The following is a 19,585-nucleotide window of genomic DNA, read 5'->3' as shown; positions in this document are numbered from 1 at the left end:
CATGTGTGTGTACCTCAGGCCAACTGTCTGAAACACATTCACACTGCACAACTCACTGCTATGAAAGAATAATGCACTAAATGTTTTTGACCAGATATCTCTTGTTAAATGTTTTTTAATAACATGTACGGATGCAGTTGTTATGACATTTTAAAATCTTCTTTTAAGCATGATCATTTAGTATACTTGTCTAGCTCAGCTGCAGGAGGCTAGATAAAGTCTTGCTCAGAATTGATAAGCTCTGAACCACTGAAAATCTAAAACTTAAAATTATCTGAACTTCAAAGGAAAAAAGGAAAAAGAGGATCAGATATAAAATAAATATTACATTACACAAACAGTTTATTAATTCCAGAACAGAAAAGCAGAGCAGCTTACACTAAGAGGACTCTGTTCAATGATTCCTTGACTCACATGACTCACAAGGTTACTTGAAAACCACAGCAATCTTAAAATAAATCACAAATAGTTCCCCATTCCCTCACAACACCAACAGCACAGTCACACAAAAACCCTTTGTGTACAATAATGTATGTTTTGGATATTATTTTAAAAAAAGATCCTTCCAGAACATTTGAGAATTTTCCAATTTCCTTGATGTCAAGTTGAGCTGTAGTTTGCATTAGCAGGACACACCTTCCAAAATAAGACAAAGTCCCAGTGGGTGTCCATTTCTGACACACTGACACTTGAGCATTGCTAACTATTGACTGTGATTCGTCACAGAGGCTTTTCTAGAAGGAGCAGTGCAGTGGTCAACTTACACATGAGTACAACATCAGCTCAATGTACAAATGTTTCTATTATTGGATACTGATCTAATCTAACTTAGAAGTCAAGCAGCTGTATATTTTCAGTACCAAACTCTAATATAGCCAGAGGGGTCTGGCAAAAACCTTCACATCAAATCTGTATAGCATATATTCTTCAAAACAATCATAAAACAAATAGAATACATTTTATATTTAGCAATGGATGTTCTATTAATCAGCAGCATATATGGACATGATCATATATCATATGACATTTTTTATAGTAATACAGACATCTGTTTTTAAAATTACTGTTATACGCAGTATACGATAATAAAGAAAACAAAATGCCTTTACAAGAGTAACACTCAACATGACCTTATTTTTAAAAAAGATTTTTCATTAATCAATTGAATATTAAAATTTTGCTATTCAAATTTATATTAAACTCTGTGCTATTTTAGTAACAAATAAATAAATAAATAAATAAATGTAAAAAGTTTATCCAAAGTTTATCCAGGTTAGTGTGATTTTGTCCAGTAGTCCCCTATCTAGAAACTGATCAAATGCTCCATTTAATTAGATTTCACTGACAACTTTAAATAGCTAGTTAACAATTTGTAAAATACAAACCTTAATAACAGAATATTTGTAATCACAAATTATTTTTCTTACATTATACACACCAGGTCTTTAGTGTTTGGACCATAAAAGTCTTTTTTGTTTTGTGTGCCCTAATGTGTAATGTGTTAGAGCATACTGAATGCTCTGCTAGTCACAGTTAAATTCCAGTGTTAAATTAACTGTATGTGTTCATTTAATTCTGGGGACTAACCAGGACAGGGATTAGGGGTCACTTTTTTGGACTAATGCATACACATTTTCAACAAGAAAATGAGCTGTTCATTTAAATATTCCTTATAGTACAGAAAACATGAACAATCAGCATCTCCATAAACCAGTCAGTTATGTAAGCAGCATTATTCTAATTAGTCTAAAGCCATGTGAACATTTTTTGTGGAGTACAACAAACTTCTTTCCTCAGAATTGCCCAGAATATGATAAAACATAAAAAACAACCTTTTACTTATCAGTCATCTGAATTTAGACATATCATCCAGAAATATCCAGAAAGTCTTTAGCTCAGGAGAACAGGTTGCGCAGCAGGTACAGGAAAGGCTCCTCTTTGCTCTTGTGTTTTTGGTAGCGATCACTGAGACAATCCTTGGCTGAACGTTTACAATAGTTGTAGAAAAGCTCCTCAGCTTTCTTCAGACTGCTGTTCAAATCCAGAGTCCCCTGCAGGCTGGAAGTAAGGTCAAGACTTTTATTGTCATTTCAGTTATATGTAGCTGATGCAGTACATAGTGAAATGAAAAACCTTCCTTCAGGACCCTGGTGCTACATAGAAACACAGAGTTACATAAAACAACACAGAGATAAGGACTGAAATGTAAGCCCTATATGTTAAAAGTATAAATTTTAAAAAAGTATAGAGTATAATAATTCAAATATGCCAAACACCATGGTCATTATTTTTTATTATTGTTATTATTAAAAACTGTTTGCAATAACTATTAAAATCAATAAAGTAGTGCAATTAGTAAAAGCAATCCATCAGTCCAAAAATAAGCAATTGCAGACCTCATTTACATGTACCCAAGAGGTCATTAAGGTCAGTAGTGTATCACAATTATGAGTACATAAAGTATATAGTACTAAAATAGCTGATTAAACAAATGTTTTTGCGTCATAATACAAGTGTAAATATAAGAAAACTGGAGTGTTGTTAAATGATTATTTATTGCATTTTTATAAATATTAAGAATGCTTATACTATCATTATATATGCTTTTATTAGGTCATTGCTTCCTGATGAGGTGATCAAGTCGTCATATCTGTCTAGTTGTGCAGCAAGTGACTGAACAATAGTTTTTGATCATTGTTCCATACTGTGTGTGTTACAGTTTGTTCCTGCTTGAAAATTCAAAGTAAACAAGAATCAAAAAGGAATAAAACGACTAGGATGAGTTTGTCACGTTGGACTGCTTGCTTTGAATGGATGGTACATTAGCAAACATGAATTATATGGAGTAGCTTACAATGATTTACCTACCTCATTTTAAATAATAAAACAAAGATTTAAGATTTAAGGTTTATTTGTCAGATGTCAGACGTCACAAAGACGAGAATAAGCACCTGTTTGTGAATTGCAATAGCTGGACCTCATTTCTGCAGCTGAGCAGTGAATCTCTGTTCTCCAGCAGAATGGTGGCACAGATGAAGAGTTCAAATGTGAACTCTCTGTTAACAGATGGAGGTTCTGTTACCGGTTCATCATCTGCAAGGATTATACAGCATTATGCAGGATTTAACCAGCTAATTTTATACTTTTATGTTTGATCCAAAAAAAAATAAAAAAAAATAATGGTCATTAAAATTATAGGTTCTTAGTGTGAACAAGTAGAATAAGGAAAATTCTATGTGGAACAAATCACTAGATTGTTTTAATGGTATGCATTATTATTTTCTAACCTCAACACATTTTCATTGCTTTGTACGCTTTGTATTTTAATTTTCTTACTCTTAAGTATTATATGATGGCCACTAATATTATGCCTAATGAGTACCTTAGTAGACACAGGTACCTTATCACTTGTAAGCATATAGGAAGAAATAAGAGCTCAACTGTGTGTATAATTTATGTTAATCATCCTCTACCCTGCATCAGTGTAGGTTTTTTGGCTGTAGATGTTTTTTTGAAAGTCAAGTTACACTGCTGTGATAAACCATCCTATGCACAGACATACACACAACCATTGCAGTATTTTATACTAAGAATGCTAATGACTAATGAGCCACCAATGAGATAAAGATAAAGAATAGCCTGTTGTTTATTATTGAGGTCCCTGCCCGCTGATGGATGGGGATGGACTGACACAAAATTTTATTTATTACATATGATGAAACTCAACGAAAATTCGTAAATCAAAACTATCAAAAGGAAAAACTTCTACCAAGCACTTGAAAGCTCTTACAAAGTCTGTGTTTGTAGGCCAGTCTCTCCTGATAGAGTGCCCGATCCACCTGCTGGGAAATTAGCTCCAGATGATCACAACTGAGAATCTCAAACAACCGGAGAGCATCACCATGTTCAAACTCGCGCTGGAAACCCAGCAGCAGCCACCTGTAAAACAACACAACCACAGAGATGGACAGCACGTTTAAGAAAAAGGAGATAAACAGAGAGTGATCCAGGTACAGATAATAAAGTGTCACTATGCATGCTTGTGAAGGAAGTGCTAGTAAGACAGAATAAAACAAAAATGAGACAGAAGAGGGAGAAAAGCCAATATATATACTGCACCTGTGACAGAATGTCAGTCTGTCTGTATTGTCGGTTACAAGATGAGCATGAAGATGAGGGTCCAACTCCTTTAGCAGAGCTGCCTCTAATTCTGAAATATATTATGCAGGTTCACAGGTAAAAGTTTTATTATTTTATAAGCAGGGCATTAAGCTCCTCAGGGTGGTCCATTATAGAAAAATGATCAATAATGGGGTGGTGTGATGTAGACAAACAGGACTCAGAGTTAGTTTTACCACCTTAAAGTTGATTATTTTCTTAGATTTATTTTATTATATAGAAACTCACAATGTGTTTTACTGGTCTTACACAACAGCAAATATCTAGCCACGAAGCACAAAATCCTCCCTCCTGAAGACTTTCCAATGTCTGTGACTGTTACAAGAGAAAACTTGCCAAAAATGCTAATACATGTCTCTGTACAGAAAACTTCATCATATAAATAATTACACATTTTAATACATCACTTTATGCTGTCACTCCACATTTAAAGCCAGTGTTTTATTTATATATTAAAACTACTCCTGAAAGATAATCACCATTTTCTGACCAATCAGTTATATTATAGTACAGTTATACAAAAAAAAAAAAACCATCATATTACGCTATAAGAATGAAGATCCTCTAAACAAAACCCACCAATTTTACGATACAGTCCATCAGCACAGAAGTCTCGCGAAAATTTTTCCATATAACAGCAAAAGCTCCAGTATGTGTCCACCTCTGAGTCTAGGACCTCCAGGAACCGACTGCACAGATCATTCATACCCTGGGCATAACTGACATCTGAGTGAGAGAGAGATAGAGAGCGAGAGAGAGCGAGAGAGAGAGAGAGAGAGAGGGAGAGAGTGAGAGAGAGAGAGACAGAGCAAAAGAAAAAACAAAAGAAACATTCACATTCATCAACATTTCAACAAAAAACAAACAGTCTACATAAAATGAAAGAGGTCAGAAATCTGCACATTATTCCTGACTAAATAAAAGTAGGGCCAGTGTTTGAGATGTTTGTTCTTGCCTGGGTGGAAAGCAGCATATGTGATCAGAATATCTCTCAGCACCAGAAGATTACCCAGGCCTTCATCCCTATGAAAAAAAACACACACATAACTAAGACAATAATTCGTAGTATTATTTTACATAAACATATGTGTATAGACAGTCCATTCTTTAATTTAAGAAATTCTCCGTCGAGGCTCAGATATTTGGCATTACATAATATGATACAAATACAGGAATTAAAATTCATCCTTAAAGATGACAAGCAACCCAAGCAGACCAAAGACATAGTGTATATAACTGTAAATGTTTTTATTTATTTATTCTCCTTTGTGCAGTTTTTTTCTCCATTTCCTTTTCACTGGCTTTTGTCAGGTGTAATGTATTATCTTGCATGTTTCTAGATACCATTATTGTACACACTTTTTTATAACTTATATCAAAGGACAGAAAGTCAAGATTTTACCACTAGATGTCATCCTATTACTTGGCAAAATGTAAACATACAATATTATGGTTCAACTGGTTAAACCATAATAAAAAAGTTTATCTTTTATAAAATAATCTTTTGTGGCTTTCCTAAATATCTGTATATAATTAATGTTTCTGTATATAATTAGTAAAAAAAAACTAATTCAAAAACTCTTTCATGGCAGTATTTTGGGTCATTGATATGGTTGGGAAAACTTTCTTGCCTATATGCGAGGCTGGTAACCTTTTTTATTTCCCCAATGTTCACAAAATAGAGAAAGTTTGTTTTATCTCTGTAGTCATTATGGACTTTTAACTCAATATGGAAACTCTTATTTTGTATTTCAGAACAAAGTGCAGATGCTCTAATACATTTGCTGATAGCAGAGGCTTTGTGCCTTCTTCAGTGAGAGTCACCAGTGAACTCATGCAGAACATAAATCTGTCATTAAGGCACAACATAGTCTTTAAAAACTATGGGGACAATTCATTGGGGACAAATACATATACACACATACATAAATTCATACATGCATACATACACACTGTGATCTGTATATATCTAGAATTTTTATTATACTAATTCCTTATACTTCTCCTTATGTTTATCTTTTGTTCTATGTTTATGTTCTGTAAAGCTGCTTTGTGACAATGTCCATTGTAAAAAGCGCTATACAAATAAACTTGAATTGAATTGAATTGAAAAATAAAAAAAAAAAGAATTATTGATATAGCATACGTGTAGTAGGCCAGAACTCTATCAGTTCTCGGAACATCTTTGTCAATGATGCGTATTGCCTCTTGAAGTTCTTCCAGGTCAAAAGTCACCCGTTCAAACAGGACCTAAAAATAAAAATATGAAAATAGAGTAAAAGTAAATTTAAAAAAAAAAGTCTTATCATGTTTTAAACTCTCATGTGTGGTACTAAAAGTGGAAGAAGTAAGAACGATACAAACAGGACACTCACTCATTCACTCATTTTCTACCGCTTATCCGAACTACCTCGGGTCACGGGGAGCCTGTGCCTATCTCAGGCGTCATCGGGCATCAAGGCAGGATACACCCTGGACGGAGTGCCAACCCATCGCAGGGCGCACACACACTCATTCACTCATGCAATCACACACTACGGACAATTTTCCAGAGATGCCAATCAACCAACCATGCATGTCTTTGGACCGGGGGAGAAAACAGGAGTACCCGGAGGAAACCCCAGAGGCACGGGGAGAACATGCAAACTCCACACACACAAGGCAGAGGCAGGAATCGAACCCCAAATCGTGGAGGTGTGAGGAGAACGTGCTAACCACTAAGCCACCATGCCCCCCACAAACAGGACATTACTAGAGAAATGAACTAAAAGTGTCTCAGTTCCAGTCTCAACCATTAAAGTTCTTAAAGTTTTAGCAAATCTAAATTGTGCAGAATGCTTTAAGATTTATCAATAGTATATAATTGAGTTTAATGCTTTTTTTAAATTGGTTTTAGGGTACCAATGTAGAAAAAGTATGCAACTAAATTAAGATGCATCACAGAGCAATTCTCCACAAACAGTTTTTCTTCTGTTTTGATCTGCTGTAACAAACAGTTTACAGTTTCAGCAACTCCGACACAGGAAGTATCAGTTCTTCTTTCACACACTGTGGAAAATGTGTTATGAACAAATGTGTTAATAAAAGAAGTAACATCTGTGATTACTGTAAGCTTCAGGGTTGGTCACTGTGGTTTTTATATTTTAGCTTTCTTTTTCACCCAAAACTCTAAAAAATGTGTTTATTAAAGCTGCTATGAAAGACAAACATAAAGCAGTCATAACACAGGTGGTAAATCTCATAACATGTGACAATGACATTATAAATTGAGTAAAACTTTATATTTGTAAGTAATATAAATTGCATTGTCACATTTAAAGGGCCTAGGAGATCATGTCAATTATATATCTGATCTTATTCCACAGAAATTGGAATTGAATTCTTTATATAGTGATCACATTTAAAAGCTTACTTTGTATAAACACATTTAAAAATAATGTGCATTTTTTGTAATTGTGTAAAGATTTCTGTTAGTAAATTGTGGAAGAATCTTCAGTGACTGCTTTGTAACACAGATGTCACAAAAATAAAGATATTTTTATCACAAAAGATATATATGTAAGCTTTCTGTTTGAGTCTTTACTTTCTGTTTCGTTAACATAAAAATATGGATGCTTTAGAGTTTAGCTTGCAGGGGATATTAGTTGTACCTGTGCCTGAAGCTCTAGGAAGGAAATTCTTTCTTTGACCTCTTTCGACTTGTACTGGTACTGATGTGTTTCTCTTACTCTCTCTTGTCTCTTCTCAAAATACTGAACTGCTGCCACCAGCTCAGCTGAGAAAAAGAGGAGAAAGAAAAAACCCAGAGGAAATGGTTACACCTGAAAGGGCTATCGAGTTATGTAAAAAGACTCAGTTAGTCCCTCACAATAATTGCAAAGTGGCATTTTGATTAGAACAAGGTTTACCATCAGTGCCATTAAGGCACAGACGAACAGCTCCAGGAAGCAGATGTTGCCACTTCTTCTTCATAACATGGTAACGTACTGACATCTCTTCCAGCAGCAGGGTGCGCTCCAGAGTTGTAGAGCTACAAGGATACATTCCAAACAAGAAGCGCCATACCAGGCCTCGCTCTTCCGGGTTAACACCACCTAAACACACTGAGCAGTTTTTATATGCCTCTAGTGCAATTCCTGTGCCGGTTTGGTCTTAGATTTAGATTTAGAGCATTTGGCTTTGCCAGTGTTACAGGGAATTCTTAATGACAACGTGAAGTACTGAACTTACTAAAGTAAGAAATTTGACTATAGGTGAAAAAAGGTAAATAAATAATAAGTGCATCTGTAAATAAGATAATTTGTCATTTTTAAAAGTGTTTATAAAAGTTTTTTATCATAAAGTCAAAACATATACCAATATTTCAATGTTCCAACATTGTAGATTTAGCTAGATTTTTTGTGACTTTTGTTTTCTGGACCAGAACCAGAACCAGCTACAGCTAAAGCACCCAAGAACACAGCTCATGAGGCATACATAGTTTCACCAGAGGAAGTTTTTAATATTGTAGGTAACCACAAAGGTTTGTGAAAGTTTTCATTGCCACTAAAACTGACCTCATGTATTGTGTAAGGGATCTAAAGATTACAAACTGCTCCTTAATTAATGCAGTTAATTAATGGAAAATAGAAAGCAATAATAATATCAGATTAATTCATTAAAGATATATAGAAAAAATGGACACAGTCACATTAGATTAATGAATACAAACTAAAATATATAAAATGCTGTTAATACTGGGTTGAAATGTTCAAGTGCACATGCAGCATAGAGATTTTTTTTTATGAATAAACATATTGATCATTTCAGTCTTTATAGAGACTTTGATCTGAGTCAGCATTTCACTGATTTATTTAGTTTTTTTTTTTTTTTTTTTAGGAAAATGCCACTACAGTGTAATGAGCAGATTTAAAGCAAAACAAGCGTTCCTTCATAAAGTGCACTGTGAGCCCTTTTAGCAGTTTAAAGATAAACATACTGCACAAAGTCCATGTTGAATGTTGTCAGTTGTATAATTATGACTCTTCATTTCACTTTTTATTTGACAATTATTCTGGGCAATATTCATTGCAGTCATGTTTAAATGACTGGATTTGCCCTAAATTATATGAGGTAGTGTATGCTGTGATTAACACAGCACAGCAGTGATTAACACCGTATTGCAAACACAGCACAGCAGTGATTAACACCGTATTGCAAACTCACATTAGTAATACTGGACATCTTGCTTTAACATTACTATGTCCAGTATTACTAATGTGAGTTTGCAATACGGAGGACAGCGTGCGTGGTGGGTACAAACCAATCTGTTAATAACTGGTTCTGTGGTCAGCATGCTGACAAATTTCTTCAATAAGTTTGTGCATGTGCCAAAGTGACACGTGTTGTAGACTATACTCGTGTATGGGCACAGCAGTCATACTAGCACACCTTTATGAAGGCACAAATTTAGCATTTCACTGGAGTACACACCATCCATCAAAGGCCAAACATCTGTCATGTGACTGTGAAATATTTTCTTGAGATGAAAACTAATGATCTCAGATAATGGAACACTTTTAATACTTTCAGCTGCTGGAAGAGAAACTTAGGCCTGAATTAATAAGGTACTTTGTGTATTCATTTAATTTACACAATCTGCAAGAAGAAGATGAAGAAACATATTTATGATATGGTGCTAATTGTTGGATCTTAAGGAGATTTTGACCTGGCAAAAGATATATATGATAAAAAAATGTTAGTGAGAGTAGATTTAGTATTGAGTCTGATACAATGATTTAGATATAAATAAATATTACTAGATGTTATATATGCTTTTATTAGGTCATTGCTTCCTGATGAGGTGATCAGTTTGCATTGGGACTGTGATTATAACTACTAGTTTTTAGGAAATAGGAAATAAAGAGAATTCAACAATAGAACACATGATCACTGGTCCAATGTTACCATTTTTAAATATGTACATCCGCAGTCTGGTCTCGTCCACTCTCCCCTCTGCGTCCATAACACCGGGCAGATTCACGCGCTGGGAAGCGGACGTGGGTGACGTCACAGGGGCGACACGTGACACGTGAGGCATCTCGCTGTCAGTTGGCAGTGACTTCCCAATCTGAGAAATGCAACTTACTCTGTCTGTGTTTTCTTCCCACGCGGAGCCGAAGGTAATTTCCCCCACAAGCGGAGACGCATAAAGGGGTAAGTTGACCGTGTTTGAACCCGTGCACTCCATATGCAGTCCGAACAGGTCCTAACAGAAGGGAAGCTCATTAAAATAACCGGCATACAGAGTCTTTAGTCACATGCATGGTCAAATCAGCATAATATTTAAAGCTATAACAGTGCTGATCCCCTGGCACAGTAAAGTAAACTCTGCACTCCTCCTGTCACATGACACCAAAACTGTGATCTCCCCAGTGTTCCGAGCTCAGAGTCTCATTAGAAAAACAATGGCACCCCCTCTACTGGTGAGATCTTTTATTTGTACTGTATTTAGCCTGAGGTGTGGTGCTCATATGATCATCGGCCAATCCAGTACCACACCATTAACCCTACACTCTCTGTCTCTCTCATCTTCATACTAATGTAAGAATATATGTGACATGTATCTGTGAGGCTAGTGCACTATTTTATTAATTTAACACTAGATATGAGGCCAGAATACACTATCAGTTGGTCACTCTTAGGAACACTTTTTTTAATTTATTATTATTATTATTATTATTATTATTAATATTATTCATATTATTTTGGCATAATAGATCCAACCGCTTGCATGTGACAGGAGAAAACCTGAGAATGTACATTAATCCACACGGATATGGGAAGACCATCCAAAGAAACTACACAGATGGCAACCTGGGGTCAGGATTAAACTCAGGACTCTGGAGCAGTGAATAAGTAATAACGCTTGATGCATCACACTGTAGACATTTTGGCCCACTCTTCTTCATAACATTGCTTCAGTTCATCGATGTCTTAGAGCATTCATTTATACACAGCTTTCTTAAGATCCCATCACGGCATCTCAGTGGGATTGGGGCCTGGACATTGACTTGGGCACCAAGTGGCCATCAGCTTCATTTTTTATTCCTTGGCCTACAGTAGATGTTGATTTGCTGGTGTACTTGACCCATTTTTCAAATGTATCACCCAATAAACCAAACATATTTAAAGGATATTGCTCCAGAATTTCTGTGGTTTGTTCAGATGCAATTTTGCAAACATAAGTTGTGCTGGCATAAGTTCTCATGCCTTCATGGGGCTGAATCTAGCATACAAAGAAGGTTTTCAGTGTATAGCAGAAAACCATTAGCAAAAAAAAGCTAAGAATCATCTTTTTTATACATCTTTATTGTCTGTTATTAAAATTTTTTGTAATTGGTAGAGGGGGGCAGGGTGGGAATCTCTTAAATTAACACTTAACAGACAAGAATTAATCCTGTCAATAAACATCTCTTTGTTTGCCAAAGTATTTGTAATAGTAATAGAAATACAAACTACAACATAACATTTGACAGTAGTTTTTAGAGTTTATTTTTGATAGATATATTTATGGTACATGGAATGGGTTTTTTTAACAAACTGAATTGTAGTGAGCTTTCTGTACAGAGAGGTGAATTCAGAGATGAATTTAGTAGTGAATGATGCTGCTTAACAGTAATTTTCCTTTTAAGTGGTCAACAAGGATGATGGAGACAATGACTCATAAGTGGGTGATAAATGTCTGTTGCTTTTCAATGTGTAGGAAAACACGCATTCATATTTAATTTAACCATTCAGTGTTTTACTCAGTGATTTTGCAATCACAGTCCTGAATAAAAATACAGAAAAGTGAGCATAAAAATATCCAATAATTGTCATTTCAAATCAAATAAAGTCTAAATTCATTTAATTTACTCTAAACTCTTTTTTAAATTCAGTTTGATACACATTATATTGTTAAAAATCAATAAGGTTTATTGTTAGTATCAATAATCTCACATAGAGACAATATCAGCATTTTTCTGAGACACTGTCATAAACATCACAGCATTTAAAAATGTAAAACAGACTCAAATTTTTATGAAGTAAAGAATCTTCTATCTGCTGTGTCTTTCCAATGGCTTAAACATCTTTATCATGACACATCTTCACGCTCTTCATGAGTTAAAATAACAGTTCCAGTCCTATTTAAATTTAATACTAATGCATTCTTTTTTTTAATAAGAAAAAATTCCTCTGCCTATAGGCACCTTCTTGCACTGAAACACACTTTTTTTTTTTACACAATTGAGGCCATGTTAGAAAAGTCACACACTGAACAAACATCACACATTGTCATAATTATAAAATATATGCATGAAATGACTTTTAGTAATAATTATCTGTGGGTGTTTATGAGTCATAAGAGTCACTTAGGTTAAGTGAAAAATAGGAGACATTTTAAGACGTTTAACAAGATGTCATGTTACAGTTTTAGGTAAACCTAACCAGGACAGAAAATAATAACGGATTAATAGGAAAACAAAATAGAAAAGAATATAAACACAGAGAGATTCACAAATAACCTACCTGATCTGTCTGGACTTCTTACTGTACCTTTAACACAACAATCTAGATGTAATGACCAACAGCATAGGCGCTATATTCACTAGCACATTAGACACTGTTGACCCCATCCGATTAAAGAAAGTTAGAGACAAAACACCTGCACTGTGGTATAATAGTCATACTCACACCCTGAAGAGAGAAACCAGTAACCTCGAGTGAAAGTAGAGAAAAACTAAATTAGAGGTTTTTAGAATTGCGTATAAGGACAGTATGTCCAGCTATAGACAGGCTCTAAAAACTGCTAGGGCTGAGCACCTGACCAAACTCACAGAAAATAACCAGAACAATCTCAGATTTTTATTTAGCACAGTGGCTAGATTAATAAAAATCCAGAAATCTGAACACACTATTCCATCACAGTTCAATAGTGAGGACTTGAGATTGACTATGAGATTCTTCACTGATAAAATGGAAAGCATCAGGAACAATATAGTTGATGTTCAACATGTGAGGGCACCTAGTGACCCAGTCTCATCTAAAGCTCTACACTCACAACTACAGTGCTTTACAAGTACAGGACAAGAAGAGCTAGATAAGCTTATTACTACAGCTAAACCAACAACTTGTTCTCTAGACCCCATTCCAACTAAATTACTGAAAGAAGTGTTACATAAAGCTGGTGAGCCTCTTCTTAATATTATTAACTCCTCACTATCTTTAGGTTACGTCCCTAAATCTTTCAAGTTGGCAGTTATTAGGCCACTCATTAAGAAACAGAAATTAGATCCTAATGAACTATCAAATTACAGACCTATTTCACATCTGCCGTTTATGTCTAAAATACTAGAAAAGGTTGTGTCTGTTCAACTGAGCTCCTTCTTACAGGAGAACAATATCTTTCAAGAGTTTCAGTCAGGTTTCAGCCCCCATCATAGCACAGAAACTGCAATTGTGAAAGTTACAAATGACTTGTTCCTAGCTTCCGACCAAGACTGTATGTCCCTATTAGTTCTACTTGACCATAGTGCTGTATTTGACACTATAGATCACAACATTCTCCTAGATCGCTTACAAAATTACACAGGTATTCATGGACAGGCTTTAAGTTGGTTTAGATACCAATTTTGTAGAATTAAATGGTGAATCCTCCAGTTTATTGCCATTTAATTATGGGGTCACTTAAGGATCAGTCCTAGGACCTCTGCTTTTCTCGATATACATGCTACCATTAGGGAACATTATTTGAAGACATGGTATTAGTTTCCACTGTTATGCTGACGATATACACAGTTATATATCTCATCAAAATCAGATGAAATAGCTAAATTGTCCAAATTAACTGAGTGCGTTAGAGAGATAAAAGATTGGATGAGCTGTAATTTTCTGTTGTTAAACTCTGATAGGGGCACAATGGCTTAGTGGTTAGCACGTTTGCCTCACACCTCCAGGGTTGGTGGTTCGATTCCCGCCTCCGCCTTGTGTGTGTGGAGTTTGCATGTTCTCCTCGTGCCTCGGGGGTTTCCTCCGGGTACTCCGGGTACTTTCCTCCCCCGTTCCAAAGACATGCATGGTAGGCATTGGCATCTCTGGAAAAATTGTCCGTAATGTGTGATTGCGTGAGTGAATGAGTGTGTGTGTGTGTCCTGCGATGGGTTGGCACTCCGTCCAGGGTGTATCCTGCCTTGATGCCCGATGACGCCTGAGATACAGTAGGCACAGGCTCCCCGTGACCTGAGTTTGTAGTTTGGATAAGCGGTAGAAAATGAGAGAGAGAGAGAGAGAGAGTGAGTAAACTCCAATAAGACAGAAATAATACTTATCAGTCCAAAAACCATTACACAGAAACTCTCACAATTCAACCTCAATTTAGAGGGATGTACTGTTACTAGCAGTGTCACCCATATGAGGATCAGGTTCTCCTTTGAATCTGATTCCTCTCAAGGTTTCTTCCTTTAACATCTAAGGGAGTTTTTCCTTGCCACTGCTGCCTGAGTCACCTCAGACTTGCTCATAGGGGATAAATACATACACATTTTGAACTAAATATATCTAATATTAATCTTGAATTTTGTATTCTATTAATCTTTATATTATTCTTTATATTAACATTTTGTTCTATGTTTATGTTCTGTAAAGCTGCTTTGAGACAATGTCAATTAAACTTGAATTGAATTGAATTGAAACAGCTGACAAAAACTTTAATGATAATGGAAAAGAAATTAGGAAAGTGTGAAGGATATTTTCTGTCTTGTTCTCAGTATCAGCATCTGAAAATTGAAAGCATAATAATAATAATAATAATAATAATAATAATAAGAAGAAGAAGAAGAAGAAGAAGAAGAAGAAGAAGAAGAAGAAGAAGAAAGGATGGGAAAGAATGAATGGGGCCATGTATCGTGAGATTTTGAGTGAAAACCTCCTTCCATCAGCAAGGGCATTGAAGATGAAACATGGCTAGGTCTTTCAGCATGACAATGATCCCAAACACACCGCCCTGGCAACGAAGGAGTGGCTTTATAAGAAGCACTTCAAGGTCCTGGAGTGGCCTAGCCAGTCTCCAGATCTCAACCCCATAGAAACTCTTTGGATGGAGTTGAAAATCCATGTTGCCCAGCAACAGCCCCAAAACATCACTGCTCTAGAGGAGATCTGCATGGAGGAGTGGGCCAAACTACCAGCAACAGTGTGTAAAAAAAAATGTGAAGACTTTCAGAAAATGTTGGACCTCTGTCATTGCCAACAAAGGGTATATAACAAAGTATTGAGATGAACTTTTGTAATTGACCAAATACTTATTTTCCACCATAATTTTAAAATAAATTCTTTAAAAATCAGACGTGATTTTCTGGATTTTTTTTTTCTCATTTTGTCTGTTGAAGTGGGAGAACTGGGGGCACGGTGGCTTAGTGGTTAGCACATTCGCCTCACACCTCCAGGGTTGGGGGTTCGAGTCCCGCCTCCGCCTTGTGTGTGTGTGGAGTTTCCATGTTCTCCACGTGCCTCGGGGGTTTCCTCCGGGTACTCCGGTTTCCTCCCCCGGTCCAAAGACATGCATGGTAGGTTGATTGGCATCTCTGGAAAAATTGTCCATAGTGAGTGATTGTGTGAGTGAATGAGAGTGTGTGTGTGCCCTGCGATGGGTTGGCACTCCGTCCAGGGTGTATCCTGCCTTGATGCCCGATGACGCCTGAGATAGGCACAGGCTCCCCGTGACCCGAGGTAGTTCGGATAAGCGGTAGAAAATGAGAGAGAGAGAGAGTGGGAGAACCCACTGTATGTATCTTGTATATTTTGATTCTTGAAGATTTAAATAATTGACATTTGATTATTTCCTTAATTTAACCATTCAGTGTTTTACTCAGTGATTTTACATTCACAGTCCTGAATAAAAATACAGAAACAAAAAAGTGAGCATAAAAAATCATTGGCAAATCAAATCAAAGTCTAAATTCATTTTATTTACTCTATACTCTTCTTTTAAATACAGTTTGATTATATTCTTAAAAAGCAATAAGGTTTATTGTTAGTATCAATAATCTCACATAGAGACAATATCAGCATTTTTCTGAGACACTGTCAAAAACATCACAGCATTTAAAAATGTAAAACAGACTCAACTATTTATGAAGTAAAGAATCTTCTATCTGTCGAGCCTTCCTAATGGCTTAAACATCTTCATCTTGACGCATCTTCACGCTCTTGGTGATGTCCTGGGAGTTAAAATAACAGTTCCAGTCCTATCCAAATTGACTACTAATGCATTCTTTTTTTAATAAGAAATAATTCCTCTGCTAGTTGTATAAGCAGTAGAAAATGAATGAATGAATGAATGAATGAATAATTCCTCTGCCTATAGCCACCTTCATGCACTGACACACACTTGACACCTTTTGTTTTTATTTTTATTTATTTTATTTTTTTTTACAATTGAGGGCATGTTAGAAAAGTCACACGTTGAAAAAACATCACACATTGTCATAATTATATAATATATGCATGAACGGACTTTTTGTAGTAATTATCTGTGGGTGTTTATGAGTCATAAGAGTCACTTAGGTTAAGTGAAAAATACATTTTCAGCATTTAACAGACACCCTTATCCAGAGCAATTTAAATTTTATCTTTTTACATTTTTATATACATTTTTTATACAACTGAGCAATTGAGGGTTAAGGGCCTTGCTCAGGGGCCCAGCAGTGGCAGCTTGGTAGACATATGAATCAAACTTACAACATTCCGATTGGTAGCCCAACAAATTAATCACTAGGCTACCACATCCCACAAAAAAATAGGAGACGTTTTAAGATGTTTAGCAACATGTCATGTTACAGTTTTAGGTAAACCTAACCAGGACAGAAAATAATAACGGATGTATAGGAAAACAAAGTATAAAAGCATATAAACATAGCTGACACAAACTTTAATGATAATGGAAGAAAAATTAGAAAAGTGTGAAGGATATTCACATTCTCGTATTCAGTATCAGCATCTGAAAATTGAAAGCATAATAATAATGATAATAATAATAATAATAATAATAATAATAATAATAATAATAAAAGGATGTAGTAATAACTAGGGATGGCTTAAATGGAGTGTAAGTAGTGTTCAAAATGCCAAGTTGTTGCACAGTTACAAAAATATAGACAGAGTACAGATAGATATAATGTACAGAATTATCAAGCTTTGTGTTCTTAACTCAATGCAACCAAGTAAAACTCCTGCTGATTGGCTGACATTGGTCTTTTTTTCTTTTAAACCGTTTAGTGCAAAGATGCAGTACAACAATTTTAATTAAATGTAACTAATCTTGAGAAACTCCCTGACCTTGTACATCACCTCAGAATAAAGTATAGCTTTTTCAGTAAATTAAGAATATATTGCCATTAATTGGCTAGAGCTGTTTGGCAGGTGATGTCCATGTTAGTGACAAATGTTTCTGTTTGTATTCTTAAGGAACAGATGCTGCTGGTCTTTGAAGAAAGAGAACTATCTACTATCTTTTGCAGGAGGGAGTATTGTCCACTAACCAAGTGCTCTTTGTCTACAGCTTATGGTTTACAGTGTAGAATTAATGTATGAGAGAAAAATAAGAATATGAAAAACTGAAGATTCCATCACCTTGTGTATTTGACTCCTAATTATAATAAAATAAATAATACGGTATAACTTACCAGTATTGTTACCAGTGTTATTATTAGTATTAACTGTGGTACTGAGGATGGACATTGCTGTAGTCAACTCCTCTTGGACAACAAGGTTTGTGCCGTTCGTATAATGCTGCAATACTTTCTGATCAATCCGGATGAAGAAAATGCAGAAGTACTTGCTAGTGTCATTTAGCTTGAGCATGGAGAGTGAAAGGCTTGCACTGTGCTGGTTTATATTAGTGATCTCTTGCAACCGTCCTCTGAGCTGGGAAATGTTTTTGACCTTGTGTTGTCTGTGCTCATCTCCCCTGTGCCACTCTACAGTGAAATGAGAAATTTTCATGTCTTCATCTGCACGCATGTGACATGACAGGGTAACATTTTCCCCTTCAGAGAGATGTACAGAGGCTGGTTGCTGTTCCACATATATGTGACTACTGACAAATGCTGTAGATGGGCACAGAGTGCAAGAACTGTCATTTAAAAAAATATTTCAAGTAATTAAATAAATAATTTTCAACTTTCTGACTCTTTAGGTATGCTTATTGTTAGCATTTCCTCTTAGCAAACTAAGCTTTATATAGTAAGCTGTCAATCATTATTTACCCACATAATGATTATACTCTCATCTGATCTTTTTCATATGTAGTGCATTTTAATTTTTCCAGATAATTCATATCTTTAAATATATTTAAAAATATAGAATTTTTCACGTCTGCCCTATTTTTATTTTTCATGTGATCCTCTAATACACATTTCAGCATACACATTTCATCCTTCATGTAAAATTTGTACGCTGTTTTTGTAAATCAGCTGTTACAAACTTATAGAGCAATATTGTATTTAAAACTTCAAATATAGTCAAACATGTTACCTGAAAGATGGATTAGAGCAAAAAGGAACTCATTAGGTAACATCTCTTCCTAAACGGAAGAAGAGTCAACATCATCTTATTATCATGTTGCATTATAACATCTTGCTCTTTGACTACATGTGAGATAATTTTCTGCAAATTCTGGTTGGCACACATTAGAAATAAAAATCACACATTTATGTTGAGGTCATAACTGCAATAAAACAACTGTCGAACAATATGCAAATAATAAACATTACATCAGCTTATCATACTTTTACTTTGATGAAGCCTTTACATATTTACCCATATTTAATACTGAATAAGAGTAGCCTAGGTGCTGTAATGCATGATTCTAAGCAAAATATAAATGACAAAGTTTTACATTAAGCAAAAGTTTCACTTAAGGTTTAAATATATTATAGGTTTCAGTTGTTTGTCTGTGTCACTTATCTACCTCACACCTTTGAGCACTAGTTTATTAGCTAAAGTACAGCAGAATGTGCTATCTCCTAACTGCAGACAAGTCACACTCAAACACAACTTTAACTGTGAATACACAAATACAGTACATGTTTGCTTCAGTGTCATTCATCTAAACAATGAGCTTAACATAATTTAGATTTGAAAACCCAGTTGCTAAGATACATGTTTAATCTAAGTTATATGTATATAGGACTATTTTAAAGTTGTGACTTACCTATTTTCTGTCCAAAAACAATGCTCTCTGTTGCAAACTTTTATCCGCTGCTTAAAACCAGTGCTTTGAGGGAGCAAATGTCACATGTGATGGGGCCTTTCACTCCTCTCTAAGAGTAAGCTAGCATTTCCTCGTCAAGCTGCATGTCATAAATCTGTCTCACTGTTGTGCCAC

The 19,585-nt window shown here is 35.4% G+C and overlaps 1 protein-coding gene and 1 long non-coding RNA gene across 3 annotated transcripts; both read right to left on the bottom strand.

Annotated features, from left to right (window-relative positions):
* Positions 1-313: 313 nt before the first annotated feature.
* Positions 314-10,605, bottom strand: si:dkey-238d18.4 (TBC1 domain family member 15). 2 transcript variants are annotated; one of them, XM_060887703.1, is made up of 10 exons: positions 10,126-10,604; positions 8,088-8,273; positions 7,830-7,954; positions 6,326-6,429; positions 5,135-5,202; positions 4,759-4,905; positions 4,120-4,210; positions 3,791-3,939; positions 2,952-3,093; positions 314-2,058 (listed from the first exon to the last, which is right to left on the bottom strand). In XM_060887703.1, exons 1-10 carry the CDS (start codon positions 10,406-10,408, stop codon positions 1,896-1,898), a joined length of 1,458 nt encoding a protein of 485 aa, XP_060743686.1. In that variant the 5' UTR covers positions 10,409-10,604; the 3' UTR covers positions 314-1,895. The 2 variants fall into 2 exon arrangements, with proteins under 2 accessions (XP_060743686.1, XP_060743687.1); XM_060887704.1 differs by having other exon boundaries at positions 1,890-2,153; positions 10,126-10,605.
* Positions 10,606-16,625: 6,020 nt separating this feature from the next.
* On the bottom strand, positions 16,626-19,542 carry LOC132858146 (uncharacterized). Its single transcript, XR_009649618.1, has 4 exons — positions 19,412-19,542; positions 18,733-18,781; positions 17,883-18,305; positions 16,626-17,197 (listed from the first exon to the last, which is right to left on the bottom strand). It is a non-coding gene; the product is annotated as an uncharacterized LOC132858146 (long non-coding RNA).
* Positions 19,543-19,585: the final 43 nt, after the last annotated feature.

This window comes from Tachysurus vachellii, chromosome 15, assembly GCF_030014155.1.
Source record: "Tachysurus vachellii isolate PV-2020 chromosome 15, HZAU_Pvac_v1, whole genome shotgun sequence".
NCBI classification, from domain to species: domain Eukaryota; kingdom Metazoa; phylum Chordata; class Actinopteri; order Siluriformes; family Bagridae; genus Tachysurus; species Tachysurus vachellii.
This window is presented reverse-complemented; position numbering and strand designations above follow the sequence as displayed.

What these genes read in the sequence shown, in the direction of transcription:
- si:dkey-238d18.4 (XM_060887703.1), bottom strand. Translation starts at nt 10,408, where the DNA reads ATGGAGTGCACGGGTTCAAACACGGTCAACTTACCCCTTTATGCGTCT. An exon ending in GTGCCTTAATGGCACTGATG is followed by an intron (nt 7,955 to 8,087) that starts GTAAACCTTGTT and finishes TCTTTTTCTCAG; the next exon opens with CTGAGCTGGTGGCAGCAGTT. An exon ending in CTATTGCAATTCACAAACAG is followed by an intron (nt 2,059 to 2,951) that starts GTGCTTATTCTC and finishes CCTTACTTCCAG; the next exon opens with CCTGCAGGGGACTCTGGATT.